We start from the raw sequence: 21,609 nt of genomic DNA on the forward strand, positions 1-21,609 counted from the left end.
TGAGAGGAGAGACAGACAGAGAAACAGACAGAGTGAGAGAGAGAGAGTGAAGGAAAAACAGGTAAAAGTAGAACAAGTTTGTCTTACCGGTGTTTTCAGGTATGCCCGTGGTACCTGGTGTTTGCTTTTTATAAGTTGTAAATCGGGTGTGATGCCAAATCAAGTCCTAATATGGAAGTTTCCATGATTTATTGTCCAGCATTATGCAACCTGAGGCTGAACTCGATTGTTTGAATCGTCCAGTCATGGTACATCATGTATCTTTCATCTATCATAATAACAGTGCTTGCTTGGTGGACTCTATTGTGGTTGTATTTCACCATCCGTTTTAATTGTGCTTCACGAAAGCGATTCTAGGGTTATGTTAGATTACTCAATGAGGAGTGCCCCAGTTGCATTTTACAGCATAAAACTAATACCAATTGTCTATGCCCAACTTACTCAACGCCTGTTCGTTTTTCTTTAGTTTAAGGAAAGTATTTACACCGACACACACACAAAACCATAAACAATGTGGGTTGAATTGTAGCCCCGCAGTCAGTTCTGTTTCTCTGCTCTCGCCTGAGCAAAAACTAACAAAAAGCATATCTGCACTATAGAGGCTACAAAACAAAATGAACCAGCCAACTAATGGAAACACACTTGTTTTACGGTGCCAAATTTTGGGTTCACAGCTATCCCACTTTACTGAAACCTCGCTGGAGCTTCAAAAACGAGCACTACGGACTATAAACTGCAAACCATACAATTTTCACACAAAAGAATTGTTTCTCAATTATAAAATACTAAAGCTCCATGATATTATTCTAGGACTTAGTGTTTCTGTAATCTCCTTGCATCATGTCTACATTCACAGGCAGGCACATGTTCCTGATAGTGTAACCTGTAAATGTGAGATGGAGTCGCAGTCTTGCAGGCATTCTGGGGGCTAGTCTCACAGCGCAGGAACAGGCACAGCCTCTAGTGTATTATCAGCAAAGGCTCTCCTAAAATGGGTCTTCAGGTCAATCAACTAGACCATCGCCACTCGACGCACTGGAACTAGCGAGCCGCGGTGCCCCCGTGGTACCGCTCTCGCAGGTACACAATGGACGGTTGGGGCATAAAGGGAAATGTGCTTTTGTGAGTTTGCAAACATATTTTTTAAGGTTGTGTTAAACTTATAATCATATTAATATCTAGTATTGGAGTGCTCGTGTGGATTGGTGGGGGGCGAAGAATGTGCAGGCAAACTGCATGAACTTGTTTTCGTTGAAGTGTTGTGTATAGGCCCAGACAGGGAGTACCGGACGAGAACACCTCAAGGTCGTTGAGGAACGAGAACAACAGCACGTCTATGTCTAAATCCAACCACCTGACCTCAGCGATAACACCGACACGGGGAGGAGATGGCCATCGACCAATCATCTCACAATATTTTGCATGCTTTAATATTGATATTGTGTTTCTTTAAAACTGGGCAACCCGGAAGAATGTGTCGTCTTTTGGTGATCACAAAAACGCACGAGTTTTAGTGTGAGGGACCCGGGACCCAGGCCTGTTTAGTGCGCTTTGTCAGGAATAAAGAATTGGTAAATTTGGTCTGATTGATCTACTGGTCTTCTCGTTGACAGAACGAACTCGCAAAATTGTTAGGTGCGCCAGTGTGTGGATTAGGACATAGCAATTTATGTGTCAAGTGTTGATCGCAATTTGGAGTCAGATCAATAACTAAAATCCGTAACCTAACAGGCAGGTGGCTTGTCTTGTGCCTCAGCATGTTGGACACAGAAGATGTTGAAGATGTGTACATCTTGATCTTCATTCTTCTCGGATGGCTCTCTCTGACCCTCACGGTTCTGCATGTGTACCAAATGCCAAATCTATTGCTACTGACATGATGTTTTGAGAAAATCCCGAAATTAGCTGGAATAGGTTCCACCTCACCCGTGATTTGATTTTTGTCATGCATATTTCAGAGATTCTTTCACCTAATGGGAAGCTGTGAAACCTTGTCATCATCTATATTTTTTAATACAATGATTATCTAGCCATCTCCTGTGTCTCCTCCATGGAGAAAAGGCAAAAGGTAAGATGACAAGGGCCTCCTTGGGGAAATATCAAGCTCCAAACTGGAGAAAAAAAATGTGTGAAATTATTACACAGCAAGAGGAAAAGATGTGAGGGGACAGGAGGCAAAAGAAACTAAGATAAAAAGGGGATCAGGGAATAGTGTGAAATAGGATGGGATTGAAGTTCAAGGAGAAAGCGAGGGGTGTGGGGAGACGGAGAAATTAAGTGTTGATGGAAGTAAATACATTCACTATACAATGGTGGCCCTCTGGCAGAACCAGATTAAGACCATCACGTCAGCACAGCGAGGTTTGTGCTACCTGCATATCTTTAATCCCTATGCAAACTGCAGGCATGGGACATGCCTACATTTACATCAGGATGTTTCAGTAAAAAATACTCCTATTTTTAAAGAGCATTAACAGCCAACACCTAATTACTGATTACACAAGCAATAGAAACGTCATCATTCAGCACTAACAAGATTAGGCCAACGCAATGAGGAAGCTTTACACATCCAAAGTTTTCAAGTTGTCTCACATTTTAATTAAACTAATTATGAAGAGGAAAGTTTGTGGTAAATCCTTCCTCATAATGATAGTTGTGTTACCTTAGCTCTCTGGATTGGTTTTCACCCTTCCATTTCTTCACAAGGGCACGATTTCATCTACATGTTCGACATGTACCATTTCCACAGTCATAGGAATGCTATTCCGACCCCCCCTTGTAGTTCAAGGAAAAACATTCACTGGTTGGTTCAGCAGTGTTATTGAATTTGTATGTATTATTCGTGTTAAAATGAGTCTTAATTTACACTGAGCACAACTACAGTAATCCCTCGCCACTTCGCGCTTCACCTTTTGCGAATGCGCTACTTTATATGTGGGCTTATATATGACAGGAGAATGGCGTTTAAATAAACGCTGATAGCGTGGGGCGAGCCTCTGAGCAATGTGCGTCACTGCAGAAGCACCGGAAGCGCGGCATCAAGCATGTCACGAACGAGGCAGGACAATGTGCAATGTGTACCATGTGCAACATGGACTATTTAGGGAATACAAAATGAGGAAAAAGGGAAAAGGGAGGCTAGAACCCCAACAGAGTTCTGGTGGCATCTCATTACACAATGCAATTCATCTCATACAACTACCGTATTTTCTGCACTATAAGACACACCTAAAAACCTCCAATTTTCTCAAAACCCGACAGTGCGCCTTATAATCCAGTGCGCCTTATAAATGGACCAATATGGATTCGTGAATGAGGACTAACTTATTAAAGTAAGCTTTACGTGTTTACTTTGTGTGTTGTGTGATATTAACGTTTGAACAACGTTGAGTTATTCATATATTGTTATTGTTTTCACTATTTCGAGTGTTACTATATTGTGATTGCATTAACGTTTGCGCAACGTTGAGTTATTTATTCTATGCGCCTTATAATCCGGTGTGCCTTATATATGGACAAAGTTTTAAAATGGGCCATTCATTGAAGGTGCGCCTTACAATCCGGTGTGCCTCATAGTGCAGAAAATAGGGTACTCAAAATACATCCAGAAGGAGTGAAAACAGGGCGCACAGTGTCAAAATCAGCAGAAGGTCTGATGCTAATTAATATGAAAATAAAATAAATTTTTGTGTCATCTCAAGATTATCGCTTTAATGTGTCGAACGTTTCCATTGATCGAAGGACCTGAATCCTCAATGAAACAAAGTCTTTTGGCAAATCCTTCTCTATACTGACAAGAGATTTCTGAAATACTTGTCCTTGAAGTGCTTCACACACATAAGCAGATGTGGGAACTTCGTCCTGAAAATTTTGATTTAACCAGGCATTTCTTTGAGATTCTCATGCTGGGGGACGGTGTAATGAGTTGTGTGGATGAATCTATCCAACAAGGGAACATTTTGATGGCTCCACTTCAGCATCCTTGTGTTGTTTGGACTACAAAAGTCTCTCTCTTTGTAATAAAGATGGCGGATGTCAGGTCTAAGTACCATCAGACATTAATTCACACACTGAAACAAAGAGGAGAAGACAACCAGTATTTGTTTTACTTGCGAGGAGAACTAACAGAGCATTTCAGTTACATTCTCTTTCAGTGGTTATTGGCTCGTGGATGCATAGCGCAACCCTAGTCAACCTCAGTTTGTTGCAGTACAGCCTCTATTTTATGCGCCTTTTAATCCGGTTCGCCCTATATATGAAATAATTTCTAAAATAAAAAATTCAATGAGGGTGCGCCTTATAATCCAGTGCGCTTTATGGTGCGAAAAATGCGGCCTCTAGCAGGGATGGCCAACAAACCAAGAAAGAAAGGGAGGTATAAGATGAGAGCCACACATACGACTGGGAGTTAAAGGAATTCTCTGGAGCTAGACAGAGAGCTTTGTTGGAGCAAGGGAGTCCATCCATCCATCCATCCATCCATCCATCCATCTTCTTCCGCTTATCCGGGGTCGGGTCGCGGGGGCAGCAGCTTTAGGAGGGACTCCCAGACTTCCCTCTCCCCAGCCACTTCATCCAGCTCATCCCGGGGGATCCCAAGGCGTTCCCAGGCCAGCTGAGAGACATAGTCTCTCCAGCGCGTCCTGGGTCGTCCCCGGGGTCTCCAACCGGTGGGACATGCCCGGAACACCTCCCCAGGGAGGCGTCCAGGAGGCATCCTGATAAGATGCCCGAGCCACCTCATCTGGCTCCTCTCAACGTGGAGGAGTAGCGACTCTACTCAGAGTCTCTCCCGGATGACCGAGCTTCTCACCCTATCTCTAAGGGAGAGCCCGGACATCCTGCGGAGAAAACTCATTTCGGCCGCTTGTATCCGAGATCTCGTTCTTTCGGTCACGACCCATAGCTCGTGACCATAGGTGAGGGTAGGAGCGTAAATCGACCGGTAAATTGAGAGCTTTGCCTTTTGGCTCAGCTCTCTCTTCACCACAACGGACCGGTACAGGGTCCGCATTACTGCCGACGCTGCACCGATCCGCCTGTCGATCTCACGCTCCATCCTCCCCTCACTCGTGAACAAGACTCCAAGATACTTGAACTCCTCCACTTGGGGCAGGATCTCATCCCCGATGAAGGGAGTCCAACTCGTAAATTATGAGGGCCTCTGTCACCATCCAATTATTCCAACAGCGGATCTGCATAACCGTCTGGCCACACCCATTACCTTGTTTGGTACTGCCGCTCCAAAGACTGTGACATAATAGATAATTGAACAGAGTAAAAAATATCCCCCAAACTGATTATGAAAATATCTCTGCAGCACCTGGAGGGATTAGATTAAACTTTTCTACAATACTGGAGACTCCAAGTCCACAATAAAATGTATTTAAAAGTGGATTTTCCACGATATAGGAAAATATACTACACCGCCTTGAACTTTTTTGGTTTTGCAGCATGTGATCAGTGTTAATTCACATTATAATCATCTTTAATTTGCTTTATGAACACACCTATTCATTGATGGCATTTAAACACCTTTGGCAGTTTAATTACAGGGTTTAGCATGCAGACAAAAGTGCTGTCAAATGAGAAATCAAGTTATACTCGTAAGCAAAGTTTTATTGGTTAATTTGGATGGACTATTTTATGGGTGGGACGTGGTTGATTGGGTAGCACATCCGCCTCACATTACAGAGGTAGTCGGTTCAGTTATGTCTCCGGCCTTCCTGCGTGGAATGTGCATGTTCTCCCTCTGCCTGCGTGGGTGACCTGTGGGTACTCTGGTTTCCTCCAAAATTCCAAAAACATGCATGGTCGACCGATTGAGAACTCCAAAATGCCCGTAAGTATGTGTGTGAGCGGTCAAGTGTCGGTGTGTGCCCTGTGACTGGCTGACGACCACTTCAGGGTGCCCCCCGCCTACTTCCTGAAATCAACTGGGATAGGCTTCAGGACGGCCGCAACCCTTGTGAGGATAAGCAGTACAGATAATGATGGAGAAATGGATTTTTTTGTTGAGGGATTACTCTTCTATTATGAATCGATCCAAATCCCTCCTCCACACGATTCCCACCCTTCTAAACATTACTTACACTTAATAAATTATGAATCGTTTTAAAACACAGAATGTTTTAAATCCCAAGCTGATTGTAGTCTGTGTCCAGTGTTTATCTTCAAGGCAACATGCCAACATAATGAGGGAATCCTGCAATAGATGAAGTTAGGACCAAAAATGAAAACCTGCAAGTCTGTAATAGCACAACAGAGAAGTAACAAGGAAACCTTGTAACATTTTAATTTAATTTCAAAGTCTAACAAATTGCAGAAAGAAATTAGTCTTGTAAGACTAGACATAGGGCTGTAACACACAGGAAGACGTCCTGTGTGGTTCCGGTGCCAAAGATCACACACCCCAGGGAGCCCAACACTACAGACTTGAGGCCCTGACCTCTCATCTGATAAAGACCATGGAGAGGCTCATCCTACAAGCCCTCCGTCCACTGGTGAGCTCTGCGCTACCCCCCCCCAACTACAGACTGGAGAACGTTGTCATCCACTTGCCACACAGATGGAGCAGGGGGTGAACACTGTGAGGGTCATGTTCTTTGACTTCTCCCATGCGTTCAACCCTATCCAGGCTGCACTGCTGAGAGAGAAACTGGAAGGGGTCAGCGCGGACAAGCAGCTTTCTGCATGGACCATCCATTACTTCACAAACAGACTACAGTTTGTGTTGTTTCATGGTTGTGTGTCTGATGTGGTAGTCTGCAGCACCGGGCACTGTTCTTTCACCTTCCCTGTTTAGTCTCTCTACATCAGACTTCAGGTACAAGTCAGGCCACTGCCACCTGCAGAAGTTCTCGGATGATATGGCCATCATTGAATGCGTACCAGACGGGAGCGTTCATGAATACAGGGGTGTCATCAGTGGCTTTGTGAGCTAGTGTGGGGCCAACGCTCTTAAAATCAATGCCAACAAGACGAAAAAGATGGTCATTGATTTCGGGAGGAAGTCACCCCCTACAGCACGAGTGAACATCCAGGGTAAGGACGTTGACACAGTGGTTGCTTACAAGTACCTGGGTGTTCACCTCAATAACTAGTTGGACTGGACTACAAATACAGACGTCCTGTACAAGAAGGGCCAGAGTCGACTTCAGCTGCTGAGGAGATAAGTCCGACATTCTGAACGATCGTAGGTCATTGGGACCGGTGCACTGCCACCATGTGTTGCAGGCTGAGCTTTTTTTCATCAATGAATCATAATATTCCTATGGAGATCTGAAGCATATTTACTTCTCCGACACTGCCTTTTTCTATATCTGTGCAATTAAAAATTTTGAAAAAGAGATGGCATGTGGACTAGAAAATACATTTTCAGTTTATGCTATTCTTGCTCATTAATGAAAGGAAGTACCCGAGACATCTGCTGACATTCCTTCACCAAGATGAATAAGAGCACACCTACTCGCTTTTTCATGTCAACTCGACACTGCAGCAAGCATCTACAGGGGTCCCCTCCCCGCTTGGCACGTTTGCAGCAGATGCAGGTTAATTTACGTCTTCCGAGACGATAAATGGTTTGGTGATGAAGCTGGAGTTGCATAAAAATTAAGGTGTTGCTCGGCGAATAATAGCGCAAGATGCAGGGTGTACCGTCTTCCAAACTCAAATGTCTCATGAAATGGATTTTCATTGAGTAGAATTTATGATAACCGTAAAAAAAAAGAATGCATATAATTGTTCCAGATGATACCGAGCAAAAATATCTAACTAGAGCAGAGTCCCAGTGTTTGTGGGGGTTTCACACTTCATTATCTTTCATTGTCATTGTGGAGCTGTGCAGCCCACTCTTAAATCTATTTCTGCACGTTGGCCGAAACACAAACAGCACAGCAGTTTGCTGCAAAGGCGCTAAGATGATCAAATGCAAAACAGCGCAGCAGTCTGCCAAATGCCTGTAAAAAAATAGGTTCAGTGCATGTTTATGTGTAAGAAACAAAGTGTCAAATTTAAATATAGGGAATGCGGGTGGGTTGAATTTCAATTTGCAAATGGATTACTCAGACTTAAAAGAGAGGTAAGATGAAGAGAAAAATGTCAGGGGGGAGGGCTGGCTGCAATATCACCAGCAGCACCAAACAGCAAAGCTCACACACACAGACTGGGTGTATCTAAACTGCATCTCTGCAGTATACGCATTGCACCCCCGAAACCAATCAGATTACAACCCACCATAGCATATGATAAGAGTGTGAGGGAGGGGGGTGGGTGGAGTGGAGGTGTGTTAACAGAAGGTACAAGAAGAGAGATAGAGCAGATGGAACAATGAATGATGGCAAAAGGAGGGGAGAGCAGATTGAAGGAAAAAGAGGAGGGTGAGTACGGGGAGAGAGAGCAAAAGAGAGAGAAGGTTTATCCAAACGGCGTTGGAGGGTGGGAAGTTTCAACGCTACTCTCTGCTTGACGCAACGACCAAGACACAAGGTTATCCCAAACACACACGCCAAGGTGAGAAGACTCCATCATCATCACTGTCATCACCATCCTCATCATCATGTGGTGTTTTTGTTTTTTTGCCAAATACGATATGTGATGGCATCCTAGAATGGTTGGGAGTGCTGCATGCAAGCGGTGAACTCAGCCGCAGCCCAAGTTGAGAGTGTCTGTGCAGAGGAATGCAACATAAACAGCAACACACCACCGGGGGGGCTTGGCGAGTCCTTTTTGCATCCTGAGAGATTGTCGACACAATTGGGAGCTCACAATAGAATGTGTTTTATAATTTTTATAAAAAAAGAATCCTTAGATATGTGTAATGTGCAAATGTTTTTCCAATTAAAGCAGTATGTTGGCATACAGCGAAGCACTTTGGAGGAAAGTCTGATCTTGTGTATTTGCATTCAGCATGCACTTATGCCATATTTCAGCAGAATGCATTATTTATCTGCTGTGAAATAGCGATATCTCAACTGGGAAAGAAATGTATAATGGATGCTCCAATGCAGTCATACATGTCATATTCAATAACAGGGATGAAGAAAAGAGTTATTACAGAGAAAAACAACACGTATGAACGTCATATGGTTCAGTATCTGGGGTGGTGGTGGTGGTGGTCCACGAGGCAGCAGGAAGCTGTGATGTGAATAAAGCTTAGGTCATGAGCTCTTATCTTAAAATGGGCTTCCATACAAAGGAGATTTCTTTTGTCTGCGGCTCCTCTTGTCTTTTACCATCAGTGTAAGATATGGCTGCTACATGAGATACCGTGTGGACCTCAAATTTGTAAGCAGTGCAGGTTTTTCTGTTTGCTAGGGTCCGTGTGTGTTTGTGTTTTTCGCTGCTTTCCTCTCCTGTACTCTGCTGTGTATGTGCAAGGCTGCTCATAAAAAAAAAAAAAATAATAATAATAACAATAGTGCAAACCAGTAAGATTGTGCATGTGTGTTTTCACTGTGACCTATTTGTGGGCAGGGCTGTTTCTGTCTTGACACTGAATGTTGAGGGTTGAATTTCTGTGGATTACGGGCAAAATTCTAAGAAAATAATGAAAATAGAAATAAATAAATACTCATAAATAAATACAAAATGATAAAATTTACCTATTTGATGTATTGTTTTTATGTCCAAAATTTGTATCTGACTATTTGCCATCAGATAGGATTAGAAGTTAAAATGAGTACTTACAGACATAGAAGACATGAGAGAACTATGTTGAAAAATTCTTAGACAGAGGCAACACGGCAAAGCCAAAACTATTTGTCAAAACAAAGCTCGAAAGTCACAGCGTCTGTGTACTTGTCAAGGAAGTGCAAAGCAACTGTGGGAAGTTTTTAACTACAGACAAACCGCAAAATATGTAATTAAAGTTTAACCATGATCAGTTCGAAGTTCTCACCACAGAGATTTTAAATAATTTCTGTGTACATCTGTTGTTGATGAGATGCAAGAGACATTTTCAATGTAAGAGAAATGTGGTTTTAAGAGTTACTTAAATGTACTTTTATCAATGCTAAATAATTCTGCGGCAATTCTTGATAATTGCTTGCTTTTGGCCGTCTGCCCTCTCTGTGCGTGACTCTCTTTAGTTTTATTGGGTAACAGAGGCACAGTGTTGTTATTTATTTTGTTTTCAGGTAGTGGCAGTAGATGGAAGACAGGTTGGATCAGAGTTCTGAGAAATACTTTGTCTTTCGCTCTTGCCTTCGCTGACATTAATTTCATCCCGAGGCTGTTTCTGTGTCTACAGTCAAGCAGGCAGCTGACAGCTCGCTGACAAGTGTTGAAGATGAGAAGCAGGGAGGGGGCGAGGAAGAGAGACTAATGAGAGGGGTTGCAGCAGCGGGGGTCTGTCAGTGCACCTCCATATAACAGCCCCCCTAACTCTTTGATATGTCCCAAGAGGCCAGGTCACCCCACCGCATGTACTTAGTGAGCTTTATTAAACATCTCGTGCGCTAAAAGAAAGGAAAAGGAGGTTATCTATAATCAAAGCGTGAATAAATAAACTTAGGGTGGCTTTCAATCAGTTTTTGAAATGAGGTATAATTCATTTTTTTTACTAAAATGTCATTTTCAGAGAACCATGCTTTGCTGAGGCTGTCTCAAAATATGTCAACACCCAATATTATATAAGGTATCATAAAGGCATACTTTTGTCTTTTAGATTGTTCAGGTGTTATTTTAAATTGGAGTTCAAACAGGTACTGGTAAAACCAGTGACTGGACTCCACTTTTGATGCCCATGCACATTTGAAGTGCTCATTGTTGAGGTTTTTTCAAACCCTCCTCAGTTTTTTTTCAACCCTCCTCACTTTGATATCGACCACTCTCACTATGTTAAGGGCAGCATCAAAACATTGCACTTCCAACTGAAAACTTCCACCCCTCCCTACTTCCCTCATGGAACTCCAAATAGTATTGTTCATTGTGGACAACTTTATATACTGCAGATGAATACAATTATGAAATCACCTTTTTTTTTAATTAAGCATAGCCCTAAGACTTGTGTAACATAACCACAGTGTGTATGCGTATATCTATACGGACTAGCTTGTGGAGGGTAGTTAGACTTCTGCAGTTACTACTTAAGGGGCAATTTTAATTTAGTTCCCGGAAAACTTTACTTACTGACTTATTTACTCACTCACTCACTCACTCACTCACTCACTCACTCACTCACTCAACTCACTCACTCACTCACTCACTAATAAACCTATTCAGGTTGTGTTTATCCAACAGGCACAAAGATTCCACTTTCAAGGTTTTCGGTTTCTAAGCAACATCTGTCCCCCCTGTCAGAACTACATTCTGTATTGACCTTCAAACAATTTACACTACAGTGCCTGCCAGGTCTTGCATGACAAATTTGACAGCCACTTCCTGTTTATTACCATAAAATGTATTTGACAATGAAATACAGTATGACCATAACTCATCAACAATTCATATTATTTTTACCTGAAGCCAGCTGGGAAGACTGTGTGTGACTGTAAAATGACTACATTTGTAGCAAAGTGTGATTTCTTCATTGTTTTTTGTGAAAAGCTGTAATAAAATTAAAATTTATAATACATTAGATAGACTAATTGTAAACCTCAGCAAACCACGCACTGTTTAGTTAAGACTTATCGGAAACTGATGCATGCCAAAATTGAAATTCATTTATTAGAAGCTCCTACACCCTCGTTCCACTTTATTTATTTATTTCTTTTTGTGCTCTTTTCATCTCTGCTTCTACCATCTATTGATCTGTCTCCAGAGCTCTATTTTTAGACACGTAATGCATCTCAGGGAGCTACTGGGAGAAAGAAGACAGATGCCACCGATACTGTTAGGTGGCTGTGTATTTGATAGCAGGTTGATAAGACTTCAGATGTCTTTTTGAATGTTTTTTTCACTTTGGCGCAAAGCCGTGAATAAGCCCATACACACTCATATTGCTATGTGTTGCTTGTCCTCGTGTTTATGTTCCGGGCAGCTTCGAGTGACAGAAATATTCTAAGATAAGACAGTTTTCACGATGGATTTAGGGATTTGATCAAATCACTCCAACTTCACATTCAAAACCAACACAAGGTCATTCTGTGCTATGCTGACTTTGACATGGAACAGAAAGTGGTGCAAACAATGTTAATTCAAGCGATTAATATCGTATTATTAGGCACAGTTTCTATGAACAGGTTTATTTTCAAACAAGTCACACTGCACTATAAGGCACATTATCTTTGTGAAGCTGTATGTTAAGTCGTCTATCATTAGAACACCCAATAATTGCATTGAATTGAATGGAACCAAACGTCTTAAATTGTTTATGGTCTGGTGTCTTGCCAACATGAATACAGGTTTGCTTGACAAAGATAAATACAGTACAGTAAGTCAAAGTGTAGACTGACTAGTTAGTCCGCATTTTGAAACCGTGGGGAAAGTACTCGTGTCATTATGCTGCGGAAGAATGTCACAGCATAAGGCAATTTGTTCAGGAACACAATGTTCAGCTCAGCCTCTTGCAAAATAATCAACTACAATTGTGCATCGTTTATTGACACATTTTTTGCCACCATAAGAAGGAAAATAAAATCCATAATGGAATACTCACTGAAATAATATTTGACCAGGGGTGCGACTTATACTCTGGAGCAACTTATGTGTGAAATTATTAACACATTATTATATAATTTCACGTTATTTTCACACTAAACCGCAAAAGGGCACGCTGACCCGTGTTGATAATTGTTTAATGAGTCGACGTAGAAGAGGAAACGCCGCATCTTCTACCTCCGTTGTTAGTGGAGTTGTTTAAAAGTGACACAAAGGATGAAGATTTCATTGGATTTAATTATTTGGTGTGACACGAATGGTTTGGTAAACTTGTTAGCATGTTATGTATCCTATGGTTATCTGAATAACTCTTAATAATGTCACATCAGGCACGTTCTAAGTTGTTTATGTGTCATGTAACGTTAGCATACCGTACATTTATTCAGCCTGTTGTTGCCTCTATTCTATTTTTATTTTAAATTGCCTTTCAAGATGACATGTCTGTTCTTGGTGTTGGATTTTATCAAATAAGTTTCCCCCAAAAATGCGACTTGTAGTGCAGTGTAACTTATATACGTATGTCTTTCCCTTTCTTATTATGCATTTTATGGCTGGTGCGACTTCTACTCTGGAGCGACTTAGAGTCTGGAAAATACGGTACATCCAAGTTGGAAGAAAATTGCAAAATGGATGCTTTTGACTGAATTTTAGCAATACTATTCAGACTTGCATACTATTTTGTGGATTTTAACTTGCATGGGTAAGTTTCATCTGCCTGATTTGCTCCCAATGGTGCTCATTACGGAAAACGATCGTTTGGTCGACTCTTTTCAGCGTTGTCACCCGTCTGTTGAGTACCATGAATCATATTAGAACGTCTACCATTAAATAAATGAGCCATATAAATAAATGTACAAAGATATAATATAAAAAGTTCTAAATTGTGTTGTAAAAATCACTATATATTTTTCAAACTAATTTGTAAAACAATACATTACTATGCTGTTTATGTTATACACCAAACTGAGAACCAGACCAAAGTCCGCAGCAATTCATATGAAGGGATAGATACTTTTTAATGACCTCTTTGGTGAACCGCAAAGGAGAAACAGACGAACGCTGACATAACAGTTATGTGAACATACAGTCATTTAATCACAACAGGTACAGGAGGTGAAATCAGAGCACAGAGTATGGGCCCTATTTTGGTGGTTACTGGCGTCCATGCACTTGGCAGAAAAATGGGCATTTTTGTACCTGTGTAAATCTAAACGTCTTTTTGGGGCCATGTTGTGCCTAATTGGAATGGCTGACAGGTCTGGACTGCTGGCTGGCCAGTCTAGTACTGCCACTCTATGAAGCCATGCTGTTGTACGTATAACACAAGCAGAATGTTGCTTGACATTGTCTTGTTGAGAATATGCCTGGACGGGAGCAACCTGTTTTTTTATCTTTCAGCATCATTGGTGACTTAATGTGTAAATTACACATGCCATGGGCACCCACATACCATTACAGAAGCTTGCACTAACAACAATCCAGTTGGATCTTTGCCTTTTTGGCTCAGAGGACACAATGTCCTTGATTTGCAAAAACACTTTGAAATGTGGACTCGTCAGACCAATACACACTTGTCCGCTTAGATGATCACAAATGAGCATAGGCCCAGAGAAGGTGGCAGCGGTGATGAGGTAATCTCATAATTTCTTGCAAAAATGTAAATGCTGTTTTCAAACGGTTGGACTTGCACAATTGTTCTCACAGTTGACGATTCACTAAGCAGTGAACCTCGCCCCATCCTTTCTTGAGTACAAACGCCTTTTAGGCATGCTACTCACCTAGTCTTGACATTTACCTGATCAGCTGTAGAATGTTAAGTAGTTAATTGGTTGTCTTGCATCTCTCCAACAACGAGCTGTCGTCCCTTGGGGAACATATTCAATGTAATTAATTTAAATGAATGGATGTCAAGGATGCAAAGCTAAACTAAAAATGCATTTTGCTTTTTGACACTGAATATACATCACAAACGGATTAAAGATTCAATTTATTTTTATTACAGAAATGATTGCTCATGCTATACTGTACAATACTAAATTAGAATGTTATTTTTAATACAGAATTAAAACCTGCAACCAGAACATACTGTATTAATATTAATCTCCATGGGGTGCTTTAAATTGCTATCCTCTGATTTTTAACCAGGTTTTGGTTGCTTGGCAACAGATATATTGCAGTCTGTAATTCACAGCTTTCACACATCTTGCATTGTAAACAGCAGCAATGAGACTATCTTAAGGGTCCTATGCCACAGTTTTTTCCCCCAATGATCTTTGATATACTTTGATCACATTTACATAATTTGGGATGGACATTTTTCAAGATATTTATGTGTTTTTCAATACCTGTCATGTAAAATGATTAAATTTCTCAATAATATTCAACATGTATAGAAACGTTCTGCTTTTCTGCGTAAAACATCCTTCCCAGGTTAATAAAGATGCAAAATTCCAATTTCGATATCTGTAATATTCATATTAAGGATTCATATGCAAATATATATTGGTTGTATGTTTTGTTTTTTGCGCTGCTGGTACAGTCAGTAGTAATATAGCCACTACTTTACTGTCAACTGAATTAAAAGGTTATTTATTTATTTATTACACATTTTCATCTTTTCAGAGACAAGATGCTGATCTCAGCAGTCATGCTGATTGGCCTGCTGTGCATGAGCCATGAGGGCGCTGTGATGGGTTTCGCTCGACTCCCAGACAACACTGAACTACGGTCAGCTTTCTCAGTCGCACGGACCAACAGCATGGAAGGGGGACCCAAGATGACGGTGACCTTTGACACAGTCTACGTCAACATTGGTGGCGATTTTGACCCAAAGACTGGCTTGTTTCGCTGTCGCATCCCTGGGGCCTACTACTTCTCCTTTACAGTGGGGAAGTTCCCTCATAAAGACTTGTCTGTGATGCTGATGAAGAATAGAAATGAGGTGCAAGCCATTGTGTATGAAGAGAATGCTGGAGAGGAGAGGAAGGTAGGTCAGCGCTCTGGCACTGCAGCATAGCAAATTTGTGTATAAAGTAAAGCACACTGCTGTACTGAAGAGGAATGCCAAGTGAAAGGCGTATGTACAAATGCACACACATAAGAAATGTGCTTTCACTTGGGTGCCTTTAAAGGCAGCGCAAAGGTGTATGTACAAACACACACACATAAGAAATGTGCTTTCACTTGGGTGCCTTTAAATACTTTTTAATTTTTTCAGTTATAGAATATATATTTGTTGCAATCCTTAGAGATTAACTGAACACTCAGTATATTCATTCATGGCCCAAAGGATTCTCTCGCAGTGAAAAAATCCTTATGAATATAGACCATTCTTAAATGGATATTTTTTGCTATTTGCTTTGGTTTTCTATCTATTATAGTCCAGAGAATACAGGGATAACATCTTGGTGCTTTCCTCTTTCTATTACAGGGTACCTGTAGAACAGTAGAAATTTTGAAAAAAAATGTAATCAATAACTAAAGGGGTACTCTCGTTAAGTGTTTATGAGTTCTGGAAAACACAGCATACTATGAGGGAAAAAGCAATTTCAATGATCACAAACGCCCTAAAAAAAATACCTTAGCATGTATGTATGTAATTGTAATCTTATAGTACAATAATTACAGTAAGCTATATTTGTAAAATTTGCTTTGAGTGCAACGTGTAAAATTAAAAGAAACCTCCTTCATATTGTGTACTGCATTATAAATTATGTAATTCTGTTTTCAGAGATGGATTCAATATTATCATTAACAAATATGATCTTTAGTGTCATTTTTTAATTAAATATACAAATCAAAATGTAATTTATATGGAAGGAGCTCACCTTTTCTCCTTCTCCAAATTCGGTCTTTTAGTTCTTTGCATACTCTAAATGCACCTACACTTTAATCCTTCAGTCCTCTCCATTCTAAACATTTTTAGGCTTGGAGCAATAGAGGATGAAGTTGCTTTACCCTTTATCAACGGCTAGAAGTGTCACAAATAGTTTTGATTGATGGTTGATGTGAAGGAGACTTCCCATGCAAACTTTGCTTCCTTTAGGTACAGAGCCAGAGTGTCATGCTGCAGCTGGAGTTTGGTGACAGCATCTGGCTCCGCCTCCATGGCGACCCTCGCTATGCCCTCTATAGCAACACTGGACACTACACTACCTTTAACGGTTACCTCATCTATCCAGACACCTACGACTACCAGACAAATCGCCCGCAGCAGGACCGCCCTGCTTACAACTCCCAACAGCCTCAAGAGCAGAATAGTAACCAGGCCACAGTGGATATCGGAACTGATCTGAAGAACATAGTAGGCAAGAAGGAGCCGCATCAATATGATGAAGAGGAGCGAGAGGACGAGGAAGATCCACGATCTGCTTTCTCAGTGGGTCGCACTCAGAGTATAATAGGAGAGAATCAAGCCGGTATGCCACAGCACCAGCCGGTCAGCTTTGACACGGCGTTTGTTAACATCGGTGAGGACTTCAATGTGACAGAAGGGATTTTTATGTGCCGTGTTCCTGGCACATACTATTTCTCCTTCAACGTGGGCAAGCTTCCGCAGAAGACGCTCTCCGTCAAGCTGATGAAGAACCACTTGGAAGTGCAGGCAATGATCTATGACGACAGCCACGGAGAGAAAGCGCTGCAGAGTCAGAGTTTGATGCTCTCGCTGAAAACGGGGGACACAGTGTGGCTCTACTCCCACCAGAGAGATGGCTTTGGGGCGTACAGCAACCACGCCAAATACATCACCTTTACGGGCTTTCTGGTGTACCCAGACTTGCCTCCCACTAGCACCACCAGTCAGTTGCATGCAGAAAAGAAGCCCTAGCCACAGCATTTTGGCTACAAACTAAATGTTGAGGGTGGAATTCATGCAAAATAATGGGCATGAATGATTCTTCAAGGCTCCTCCATACTTTCTCTTCCTGTGAATTTCCTTCGGTATGCTACAGAGAACGGATTGAAAACGGATATGAATTTCCGGAATCTCCAGCCTCACGAAATGAGATCTAACCCCGCTCTGCCCTTTGATTGATAGCGAGGGGTTGAATATGTAATGAACATGATCATTGTCTTTAGACCTCATAGACAAATTGACAAACATGGCTGAATTGACTTCAAACTGTTGGTTAATGTCACTGAATGGTGTGTCAGATGTAGTCCTGTAACTTTACTTTGATCATTCAAAAGAAATGTGAGCCAACCTTTTAAAGGGAAAGTCAAGTCTTTAAAATAGCATGTTCTCTGCAACCCCACTAACATATTCTGAGTAATGTTGTATTTGTGGAATATTAATTAATCAGAAAAACCCACTTGTTTTTACTCATCTCAAGGGGCAGCCAGTTTGACTTGTATTTTCTCTTGAAAATGACATCATAGTGCCTGATGGTTCAAATAATGACCGGCACGGCTCACGTGGTTTTTTGGGTCTGGTCAAGTGATGTTCACAAGCTGCGCCCTTAGACAATGTGATGTGATCATACGCCACAAACACAATATCAATCAAAATACCGTGTTTAGGCCAGTGGGGGCACATAAAACACACTGTAAAGTTTTTTTTTTTTTTTTACTTAAAAGAAAATGGTGATAGACAAAGTGTTTGTTCTACTTTAAATTAATTCTGTCTCGTGTTTCTGATTGTAAGTATTCTTCCTAATTCTATTTACCGAATTATTAAAAGACAATATTGGACTGTTTTGCTGTTGTTGACATAATTGGTCATTCCCATTTCAAAGCATCACTCACACTGAAAAAGCCACAAGGGCAGTTGAGGACAAAACTAACTTTCTTTTAAGGTTTAGTACAAACACCATATCCATCCCATATGTGCTGTTGACCACATGCCAGCACTGAGCCTGAAGGAATGGGCAGCATAATTTGATTTCTAATTCTGGCAGAGTGTAATTTATTCTTAAAATGAAGACCACTATGGGGAAAATTAAATTTCCTCTTCAAGGCCACTTTGATATGCATGTCGGTTTCATTATACACTGCGGGGAGAAACATGATGCCGTTGGAAATTGTGATTACCCTTGACATTATGAATTTATATGTATGCTGTCTGAGAAGGCCGTGATGTTTTTCAGATTAAAACTTTTCTAGTTTTCATCATAGTCATAGTTAACAGGAATGCAAATTATGAAAGAGGTCGCTTTATATAGGTGCTTTACTGAAATACTTTTCAATAGATGGAAATGAAATCATGTATTTTCATTACTACTTGAATACTTTTAAAAAATACTTTTCAGGTCTGCACTGTCAATACCTTATTCCAACTGGTTCATCGCCATTCAATGCCCTTAAAACCAGAGCTCAGATAAAAGCAGTCTCTATCAACCATCCCTCAACTACTTTTGCAATATACTTCTATATTGACCCGTCTCAAAACCCACCTCGTTAGAGTGCAAAAATGTTTTGCAAATATTTGAGAAGTTTTTTGTATATCCCTTTTCAGTTTGCTGTGGTGCAATTTGCATTTTGCACATTTATCTGAGAGTAATGGAAAAAAAACAGCGACTTTGGAAGGTATGATAATGACTGGTTTAAGAGCACGTGTGCACACATGCACGCCTACACATGCACTAATTGCAAGCCCTGGCCAACCCACTGAAAAATGTTTAGCTTTGCACTTGAATAAACCTTTTGTACATATAAAATGATACATACAGACAGACACACATATACATGCAAGCAAATAAAGTCTCTTAGGCCTAACATTTATTTTGGTCTGACACATGCAATAAAAATGTATTACATGATAAGTGTCAGTCTCCCAATAGACCGCCATCCACCTCAGTGGTGTTGATAAGCATTTTCTAAAGGATACTTTGACTCAAAGTATGTCGCAAGCTGCAGCTCATTCATTTGTGTGTTGCCTTTTTGTTGTAATGTTTTCAGCTCCAGCCACATAGAAATCACAGTTGACAATGGTTCTTTGTAAAACTTCCCACCACTACCCAAACTTGGAACATGTATGGAAAATCTAAATTAATCCATGGTGTGAAGTGACTTTATCATTCTCATCTGAAACGTCCAGTGGTAGTATGAGATGTGACGCATGCATGTAACAGAAAAGTCAATGAATTGGAAAAAGACTCTTACTACTTTCTTATTATTATTATTATTATTATTATTATTATTATTATTATTATTATTATTATTATTATTATTATTATGCAGCCATCCATTTTCTATACTGCTTGTCCCCACGGGGGTCACAATTATTATTATTATTATTATTATTATTATTATCCTGCTATTCCTTACATATTTTCTATCCATCCCTCACCAGTTTCAAAATAATCATGCCTTCCAAGCTTCCGTTTCTTTATTTAAAAAATTCAAAAATTTTTCCTAAATTTCACACTATTGATCCAAAAATTCTCATACTGAAATTCACATTCGACATAAAACATTTACATCATTATTGTGTGTTTGAAATTTTCAACATTGCAGAAATTTATATAGACAACTGTATTCCCTTATTATTATTATTATTATTATTATTATTATTATTATTATTATTATTATTATTATTATTGTTCAAAAGTATAATAATTTTCACTGCTCTGTTACTTTATAATAAAAGGATTACAATTATTATAATGTATTAAGTAGACATAGACACACATACATAAAAAGGGACTTTGACTGAAGAAAGACAGCTTAGCTCCATCTAAAATAAAATCACAGAATACATTATGAACCTTGTCTTATAAATGTGGCTTGTCTTTTAGCTGATGAATTTTTTTTATAAATGTGGCTTGTCTTTTAGCTGATGAAAATTTTGACAGTGAATTCACCAATTATTTCTCCATTCAACAAAATAAAACAATTTAAAAGATACATTGGTTTGATTGGATGATCATTTTATCTCCGGATAAAGAAAACAGACAGAAGCAGCAGTGCTCTGTTTCAAATGATGCTGTGGCGCTATCTTCAGGACAGTTGCCGCAACCACATTGATTTGAATACACACACATAAACACACTCACACACACACACACACACACACACACACACACACACACACACACACACACACACACATTGCAAATCATCTTTATATCCAAAAGTGAGCGTTTTGGATGGAGGGTAATTTATTCCATTTATCCTGCAAGCGACACTTTCCTTGCCATGATGAAGGTAGTAGGTGTCCAGTGTGGCTGGAATCCGGCATCTGCCTCACATCACTCAATCTGAAACCTCCAGGAATAGGTTGATTATGGATTTTTGCCTCCCATTTGGAGTGAAATTTGTGGACTGGATTCACCATCACAATTTGGAATTTCATAGAGTGACAGGATTTACTGAAAGACTGAGAATGGAAATTTAAGGGAAATAAACATTGTCCATAACAAGCTGAGTAAAAAAGAAGTGGTGTTTCACATTACCTCAAGTTAGTAGATAAAAACAGAAACAATAAACTGGAAAAATGTAAGTGACAGTGTAAGTGAATTACTAGTTTTTGACATTGTTTATTTTGGTTTCTACATCATGGCAGCGCATGATTGTGATTAAGCATGTAAATCTGAATTTAGTTTCAATTAAGGGCTCACAAAGAAGATAAAGAAACAAGGGGGGAACGACAAGATGACGAATCACAAAACAGAGGTAAATATGCTGTTTGCGTGTATTTTTTATGATATGTTGTTTTCATTGTGTCTTCAGACTACTGGTGAAGATGACTTTTGGGGAGGCAATCACTTATCAATTTGACTTGTGTGGCATAATGGATTGTGAGGGGGTCAGATACCAAATGGAGATATTATAATATGTATATATGTGGTTTTACTAACGGGGGATTGGAATTAAAGAAAACAAATAAGGGGTGATGCTATTTTTACTGGGATGTTCTACTTCCCCTACACGAATAAAGATAACGGGTGTTTGGGAAATCACAAGCCACTTTACTAATGGTATATCAGAATAGGTATAGATTAAATTGATTATTTTTTGGCTGAGTGAAAGGGGGGGAGTGTTCGATGTTTGGGGCTAAATCGTTGTACT

General features: G+C 40.2%; 1 protein-coding gene and 1 long non-coding RNA gene across 2 annotated transcripts; one reads left to right on the forward strand and one right to left on the reverse strand.

Moving 5' to 3' along the window:
* Window positions 1-87: 87 nt before the first annotated feature.
* LOC137840216 (uncharacterized) lies at window positions 88-9,838 on the reverse strand. Its single transcript, XR_011086721.1, has 2 exons — window positions 9,688-9,838; window positions 88-9,536 (listed from the first exon to the last, which is right to left on the reverse strand). It is a non-coding gene; the product is annotated as an uncharacterized lncRNA (long non-coding RNA).
* On the forward strand, window positions 8,151-20,445 carry c1qtnf4 (C1q and TNF related 4). The gene is given in 5 exon segments (XM_049718626.2): window positions 8,151-8,412; window positions 8,414-8,469; window positions 8,472-8,511; window positions 15,223-15,586; window positions 16,646-20,445. Coding segments are annotated over 5 exon segments (1,323 nt in total). The 5' UTR covers window positions 8,151-8,332; the 3' UTR covers window positions 17,429-20,445.
* Window positions 20,446-21,609: the final 1,164 nt, after the last annotated feature.

This window comes from Syngnathus scovelli, chromosome 4, assembly GCF_024217435.2.
Source record: "Syngnathus scovelli strain Florida chromosome 4, RoL_Ssco_1.2, whole genome shotgun sequence".
Lineage (NCBI taxonomy): Eukaryota > Metazoa > Chordata > Actinopteri > Syngnathiformes > Syngnathidae > Syngnathus > Syngnathus scovelli.